Source organism: Papilio machaon, chromosome 24 (genome assembly GCF_912999745.1).
Source record: "Papilio machaon chromosome 24, ilPapMach1.1, whole genome shotgun sequence".
Taxonomy (NCBI): domain Eukaryota; kingdom Metazoa; phylum Arthropoda; class Insecta; order Lepidoptera; family Papilionidae; genus Papilio; species Papilio machaon.
Window position 1 is genome coordinate 2,260,570 of NC_060009.1, and position 8,239 is coordinate 2,268,808.

Consider the following 8,239-nt stretch of genomic DNA (forward strand, 5'->3'; position numbering starts at 1 on the left):
CATTCCTGCACGACTGGACGGATTTAAGTGAAACTTTGATAGGATGTTTTGGCATTCGTTATGCTTGATGTCATAAATATCAGTTTTTGAACGGTTACTTAACGGGTACCGTAGTGTATATTTCCCATACTAAAGATACACTAAGGCACTCCTTTAAAGACTCAGAGTGTTAGTAAAGCAGAGCGTAACAGAAATAAAGGTAGACGGCATAACAATAAAACAAAAAGTTATTCAAGAGTATGTATTTATGTTTTCTTCGAGTCCTGTCTCCACTGGGCATTGAATCCTGTGTCGCGGAACAACTGATCTTGATCTTCGCTGTCCAACTTTAGTGAGGACTGCAAATAAAAGAGAATCAGTCACCTTAGTATTAAAAACTACAGAAAAAGCAATTAGAGTAATTTAATGGACACTAAGAGTAAATTTCATCGAAGAAACCAAAACAAAGGAAGAAGCATTAAACAGGCAATGCCACATTTTAAAGGGAATCATCATAAACCTGCTCTTGTCCCTACTTTGTACCTTGATCGACACAGTATGTACTACTCTACCATTCATCTCTATCACCCGTCATAACTGACTTCACTCCCTACTTACGCATATCCTTTTTTTTACAAACCATCCATACTTTCTTTGATTTTTTTTAAGGGAATATAAATATCGTTTAAAAATAAGCGCAGCTCTAATTACCTATGATCTCTTTTTTAATAGATAGCATTTCTTGTTTTTCCTAAATGTTGCCTTGTTTTTTCTAAATGTCTCAGAATATGAGAGTAACGATCATAAAATCTTGAGTAAGAAGAATTTACAAGCTACCATTTTAAAACGTCCACTTCAATAATCAATTATTAAGTCTTCGCCTAACAGCAAATCATGTCTTCTATCTTTTGAAAAGGTGCGGAAGCTATCGTATCTTTCTTCCTTGTTCTGCCAAAATTCAATAAATCTTTATCAACTAAATTGTTTCGGGCATAAATGTTACTAGTAACATTGATATGTTTTATTTTGTAACTATGGGTTTCACGGGCGGAAACATTTTCACCAAAACATATTATTGTTTCCGTTTTTCGAAGCAATTAGCGAGATAAACTTTGGCATGAATGTTTTGGAAGTGAAAACGCACAGTAATATGAATACTAACCGCTGTTGGTTTCATCGCCTTTTCGGGTACTTTGCTCAGCAGTGCATTCGCTCCAGGCCTGTAAATACGCAAAAAGTTTTTAAAATTAACTTTTATTTAAAAAAAAAAACTTATTTACCTCTAGAGTTAAATACGTTTGAAGACCATGACACTTCATCCATCTAGTCGGCTTCAGAGAGTCAGAATATAAAAATATGTGAGTAGCAAAACATACAAACCTTTGCGGACGTTCTCTTGTCGGCTTCCATCGTTGTCTTTCAGTCATTTCCTACGAAAAAAAAAGTTACAAATTTAAAAAGCCTAATAAACTAATTACTTTTACCGTCGTAAATAAGTCCTTGAAACTTTCGGCCCCATAATACATTTCTTTTACGAGCAATAATCCTGCCCATTGCCAATTAAATTTGCCTCTCTATATCCACCAACCAGAACCAAGCCGCTTATTTTTTATCATTCAAGGACATTTTAATAAAACCTACAGGCGTTGTAGTGTCCTCTATCCGAGTCGCATGGTAAAGGTCGTCATTGACCACTTCCTCTTCAGGGTTTGATTTCATTCTTCTAATCTTCGCAGTCGTCATTTCTTCACCATTCTCCCAGCTCTCGTTACTAAAGAAACATTGATTTCATTTAATTAAAATCAATATAGAGTAAAAAGTCTAACCGTGCGTTTCCACTGCCAACACAACTGTATAAAACAATGATGACGCTATATTTATCTGTGTTTAAGGTGGAAACCTATCGTTAAGATAACTTACGGGAAATTCACTGGTGTAGTTGAACGTGATCGCCAGTCAAACATTTTGTTTAACGTCACCTTTTCTTTCTTGTTGTCTACTAGTTCGCGCTGTAATTTTTCGACAATCGTTGTTGTCACCTTCTCTGGAGCTAAAAGAAATGAAGTTCCTAAATATGTATGTCAAAGGCAAAACAGCTATGGTAATACTTTTTCGGGGATTGGGGTGCCAAAGGGGTTTGAAACACGAAACTCTCCGCCAATGCTCCCACTTCTTGATTTAAAATTTTTGTTTCTTATGAAAGTTGAATAATATTTGTGAGCCTTTTTCATTTCCATTCTCAAGTTTGAAGAATAAATATCCGATTTACCTTTAAAAGCTTGTATAGGACTTTCTTCATCTGGATCCAAACTAAAGTCCTCCTTATCAATCAGCCTCTCATACTGATCTGGGCGGTGTTTCTTCTCTAACCTGGGCGCTGGCAACGGCCTCTGTGAAGTCCGTCTTTCCTTGGTAGTCGTCATTCCCTCGTCGTACACGTCAGGGTCGTCTTTCTCCATGTCGTCGTACTGAGCGTCGTCGTTTTTGTCCCCAGGGTCATCAGGCTCGGCTAGATGATGACGCACCTATCATAAAAGCAACTTTTGTGGTCATTTGACGGGAAAAGAAAGGCAAGCTAGAATATATAGGTACAGTCTGTAGCACACTTATTATTATCGAAACACTTAAAGGCTTAGGGTTCTCGTATTATATAAAGTTGTAGTACCAAATCTCAGTTTCGAGAACACCATTGCAGCAACAGCTGCTATAAATACATTGTATCCGGGTAAAACCTGTTTTATCCAAACTCTGCAGAACACAAAACGGATCTATGTGTGTTCTTACCGGTCCACAAAGCAATGGATACGGTGACCTCGATCTTCGTGCGGTATGCATGGGGCAGGGCGCCATAGGGCCGGGAGTCAGTGTGCGCTGGCCGAGCATGTTGGTGTGTGAGAAGTCGCAAACAAGCAGAAGCCGTGGGTGTTCCGCGCCGTGTCGTACCGCGCCGCAGCCTACCGCCTGCAGCGTCCACACCGCGATTTGACTGAAGTGACCCCACACTGTTCCCCTGTGAAAAACAAATACCAAAAATGGCGTGACTACACGTTAATACTTCCGTGACTTGATATATTTGCATTGTAGTACTATGAGTAACTGTAGTAAAGTAAGATTATGCGACCCCTTTAAATATCATTTTCGTCTACTCCCATGTTACTGGTCTGCCGCACCGAGAGTTAAAAGGTCGTAATGGGCCACCTTCAGTGTGGAATTAGAGTGAGATTTAAAGCGTCTGAGTAGAGTAGTTAGTGAAATGCTACTTACTTCGCAGTAAGTCTGAAGGGCATTGTAAGTTGTTTGGGTTGTACGCGTCTCCTTTCACCCCACCAGGCGTCAAATACCCGTCGTATCGCTCGCTGTGCGCTCAGCTCGTCCGACTCGCTGGAGCGTCGCCAACGCACCTCGCCTACCGTCTGTCCCGCGTATGGGTACCGTACTGGAAAAACACAAGACTAGTTATGGACCTACGTTCCGTTGAGATCTATAAGCTTAAAGCTTGAAAGGTGTTGAAGAGCAGGAAGTCATTAAAAATTTTCCGCGGAGTTTTTCTAGAATGATATTAACTATTGTTAAAAGGATTCCACAAGAAAAGGCATTAACTACATTTTCACTAAGAAAACTAGTAAGTACCTGTCGCACGACAATCGTCATGCACAAAATGACACTGATCTGCCAACCTTTGTGCCAGGAGAGCTAATTCACGATCCCAGGCCTGGAAACAAAACTCATTTTTAATTATAAATAAAATTTCATGTTTCATAAATCAAATATTCAAAAATATCGGATTCAGAGAAATTAAAAACATGTTTTCAAATGAAATTTGACTTTTGGTTGAATCGTAAAGAGGTACAGTAATATCTTTGTTGAAACAAGTGATAGAAAAACGTAAGAAGCAAGACTAATCGCATTCGATGACTGATCTTCTTTTAAATATAATACTAACCACCATCATCATAACTTCCGGTCTGGGCAGGTGTGCTCCGCCACGTACTCTCTCGTTACCGGAAGCTATTCTTTGTCGACGTCTGCATTCCATAGAAAAACAATAAACAATCAGCCCCACAATAACAGTGAATCCTAAAGGACCACCATATGTTTTAACATACTCATTAATGAAGAAAATGGAGCAGTAAATAGTAGCAACTGGCAATTAAATGTAAAATTAAGAATCGTATAATTGAAAAAAAAAAATAAACAATATTATATCGGAGACTAGCGTTACTACTACCAACTGGTATATGGACTGGTGATTGGACTGATTGTTCCATTCAAGATGGCCAGTCTTTCTAAATGGTTTTTATGACAATGGCGAATTGATTCTTACCTGTTGATATAGTGTACAATGAAATGCTTCAGCTCACTTGTAAATCTAATTTGTGTGTAGTTTCGACATGACGTGCCAGGTCCCGGCTGGAAAATCAAAGATCTGGTTATGCTCTATACATGTTTAAAATTATTTCAACCTGAAACCTATAATTCTATCCTGGAATTAAAATTAACATGGAGTTGCAGTAGAAATAGTTCCTTTGTCGTTGTGTTGTCAAACAAACACGACAACACAAAACAAAAGAAATGTAAAGGCAAATAGATGAGACAATATGAAAATGTTTACATTGCGGATTTGTGACAATGTGTTCTAACTAGATTCATCAGCCTATATGATTGAAATTTATTAAATCTAGAGACGTATTAAAATAAGATATACCTAACGAGTTCAAACAAATTTCATATGATAATGGTAAACTTTGAAAATGTTGTTTATGTCAAATTACTACAAGATGGCGCTATTCCAATTTGTATTAAATTCTGAGGATCCCGCCAAATACTTACGACGGGAAACTGACAGGCGACGTGGCGACCCTTCCCTTGACATAGTCTTCGGTACCTGACTGCGCAGTACGGCTGGTCATCGATAAGCACTGACCACGCGAAGGAAGCGCACAGGAACGTTGTCAGTAACCTCGACAGCATTATTGTCTGCGACAATATAACAATTAGTAAACTGGACCTATTCTTACAGTCACGGTCGATGAAGCTAGAAATTTCTGGAATAAACATGTTCATGGTCGAAAGAACAACAACCCACAACAAAATACGATGATCCGACAAGGTATTTCTAGTGAGGCAAGTCTCATATAACGCTGTTTTTCCCCAGAAGACAATCTTTTAAAGATATTACATGTAAAGATTTTATGATACCAAAAACGGGTACATTGTTTTAAAATTGATGATGTTAGCAGTCGTTGACGACCTGATCTAATCTGTCTACAATACAAATCATTCTTACAATTTCGGTTATATTTAAATTGCTATAACGTTAGGTCACTAATATGATCGTCAATATTATTGTTGTGACTACAATAAAAACAACAGCTTCTTTTGCAATGTCGGTTTCAAAGAGATGTACCGATGGGATTTAAAAAGATGACCAGACTACAAAAAACCGCTTTTTGAAATATGGTATGTAGCTAATAACTGAAGAAATATTTATTGACTCGATATTATATTATATTAAAAATATTACCCATGTCTGTGTGAATCCGAGATGTATATTATAAACAAGATTATTATAATTTGCTATGAAGTTAAAAATATATCGTTGTTCATATAAAATAATGAACATAAGTTTTTAATCGAACGAACTCGAACGGATATACAATCCTTTAAAAACAGTTTTAATTTGAAAACTAAATTCGTTGTAATTTTTAGGAGTCGATATATTCTCCAAAAATGGTAAATAATTCCATCCTTTTTCCTCAAAGAGACGTGAAAATATAAAAATTTTGATTAGTATTATGGAAGTAACAAAGTTTTGTTTGTGCTTGTACATTGATTTCAATTTAACTTACCAATTTTACATCTAATTACATCACTAGCGTATCCACCGAAGTATTTATCACAATTTTCAAAGCCAATGTATAGAAAAAACACATAAAAATCTAAATAAAATATTTAAAAAAGTATTGGAACACTATTAAAAAATTATGCAACCATAAAGAACTTAACCGTTGAACTGGCTGTATAACCAAAAATAGCCTGCTTCTACTTAAAAAAAAAACTGAAATTGGCGCCTTCGTTTCGCGTTGGTGTTGCGCCTAATGCCGCTGAGTTATGTTTTTTAAACTCGGTGAGTATTGTTTGTGATATTCGATTGTTTTATGCGACGTGTTCGCTTATTGGAAGTCAAGAGAGGAATTAAAAACATCTTCCGAGACAATTAGTCAACCCCAAATTGTTATGAACATTTTGTTTTGGTAAATTATACATTTTATTTGTACCTTACGTCATCTCTGCTTATAACAATAGGCAGTAGTTTACAAATAGACAACATTAGATACTAATTTTAGATTAAGTAATGTTTACTTAAAATTAATATTATTCTGCGACTTTCATTTAAATTGATTAAATATTTTTTTCGTAATGCAAATCACAGAACCCTCTTGTTTTTTTTTATATTCCAAGTTGGCAAACGAGCAAGTCGAGCAAGTGGCCACATGAATTCGCCGAAATGACGAAGGAACCAAGGCCCATAAACATTCGCAATTGCAGATGCGTTGCCTGCCCTCAATCGTCGAAGGAGGAGACTCGCAAAAAGAGAATATTTAACCTTGCTTTGCATCTCCTCCATCAAATCCACATCCATTCCTTATAAGAAAACGGTGGGAAGGACAAGAGGACTAAAATTAGGCCTTCGGCACCACACTCATCAGACGAAACGCGGAATCACTTCCACTTCACATCTGTCTTTTATTTAAGATTCGTTTTAAAACAAATTAAATCGAAATATAACAAATACAGTTAGTACCCAAGGATTCCTTTGTTTTGGAAATTAAGATTTGTTTCTGTAACAAAACGACGGATTGAATCCAACAATATTGTTATTCACAACTTAAGGGTATATAGAATATTATTATTTTCAGTGATTTTTTTCTCTTATTAGTCTGTTTCATATTTCATCAGAAGTTTGGAAATAAGTGGTGAAAGTTTAGAAGAATGGAATGCAGAAAAGTAAAAAAGCCGAAATAGTCGTTTCAGTAGTGAATTGGGCAGTTGGTCGCGTACTTGGTAGAGTAGTTAGAAGTACGAAAGGTAGTAAAGGAAGAAAACAAGGTAATAAATGCTGAGAGGTAGTAAAAGACGAGGAATGGTAAAAGTTTAGGGGTGACAACAATGGCATGGTAGAGAAACCAACAATCAATCTTAAACGTAACCATTAGACTTAGGAATTCTTCTACGCTTCGGAAACTACCCTTCCTTATTATCCCTTTCCTTCATTAAGTTTGTCCTTAATCCTTGATAAGGCCTTTCAAACATGGTATGTCTTTATTAAAATTTAACTTACCTAATATATACTTGAAAATAAAACCACATATCAAATAAAGTACATCGAAAAACTAGTAAAATATATAAAAAATAAACAAATTTATCAAAAGTCTAACTTCATCGAAAGTTTGTCAAAATCTTCTGTTATAATTTGTCAAACTAAGAAACAAAGAGGTCTAAAAGGGTGTTTTAATAGAAAAAAATCTACTTAGAAAACATTAATTAACAACTCTTTTTACTCGTTGCGGGTAGACACTAAACTTAGCGTGGAACGCTCGGTGCTCTTCTTCCAGAAGCAACACAGTTTCGCTCAGATGACTTCCATGTTTCAATCCACTAGTCATTTTTCATTTGAATCATGTATTTATTGTAATTATCTTCAATGTTCGATCATGACGTAGTCGTGTCTATTGTCCAGCTAAACGTGATGACTAACTCACCAAAATTATACATTCTTAGCCATTCAGAATTGTAAATAATCCTTCATGGAAAAAGTAATGATGAACCTTGATATGTCTATAAACACTCAACCATTGAAATCCCTATGTAAGCTTAAAACTACTATATATATCTATATATATAAAAGAAAGTTGTATTAGTTACTCTATTTATAACTCAAGAACGGCTGAATCGATTCGATTGAAAATTGGTGGGCAGGTAGCTTAGAACTAGGAGACGGACATAGGAACTTTTTTTATTCCGCGCGGACGGAGTCGCGGTTAAAAGCTATATATATATAGTCATATATATATATATATAAAGGTTGTCTGGCAGAGATCGCTGCTTAGCGATAAGACCGCCTTTTGTGAGAATCCTGTTGTACTTTCTTTTTTTGTAACTCCATGATAGTGCACAATAAATATAATATATATATATATACAAATACAAATATCCTATATGTCGCCATAAACGGTTTTGACTATATATATCGTTTAGA

The 8,239-nt window shown here is 36.0% G+C and overlaps 1 protein-coding gene across 1 annotated transcript; it reads right to left on the reverse strand.

Annotated features, from left to right (window-relative positions):
* Nucleotides 1-245: 245 nt before the first annotated feature.
* Nucleotides 246-6,795, reverse strand: LOC106712285. Its single transcript, XM_045683890.1, has 13 exons — nt 6,785-6,795; nt 4,810-4,956; nt 4,304-4,389; nt 3,923-4,004; nt 3,610-3,691; nt 3,244-3,415; nt 2,764-2,989; nt 2,249-2,504; nt 1,900-2,029; nt 1,621-1,750; nt 1,360-1,409; nt 1,142-1,199; nt 246-338 (listed from the first exon to the last, which is right to left on the reverse strand). The coding sequence occupies exons 2-13, from the start codon at nt 4,948-4,950 to the stop codon at nt 246-248; spliced, it is 1,506 nt and encodes a 501-aa protein (XP_045539846.1). The 5' UTR covers nt 4,951-4,956; nt 6,785-6,795.
* Nucleotides 6,796-8,239: the final 1,444 nt, after the last annotated feature.

What these genes read in the sequence shown, in the direction of transcription:
- LOC106712285 (XM_045683890.1), bottom strand. Translation starts at nt 4,950, where the DNA reads ATGCTGTCGAGGTTACTGACAACGTTCCTGTGCGCTTCCTTCGCGTGG. An exon ending in TGACGATTGTCGTGCGACAG is followed by an intron (nt 3,416 to 3,609) that starts GTACTTACTAGT and finishes GTGTTTTTCCAG; the next exon opens with TACGGTACCCATACGCGGGA. An exon ending in TCCTATACAAGCTTTTAAAG is followed by an intron (nt 2,030 to 2,248) that starts GTAAATCGGATA and finishes CATTTCTTTTAG; the next exon opens with CTCCAGAGAAGGTGACAACA.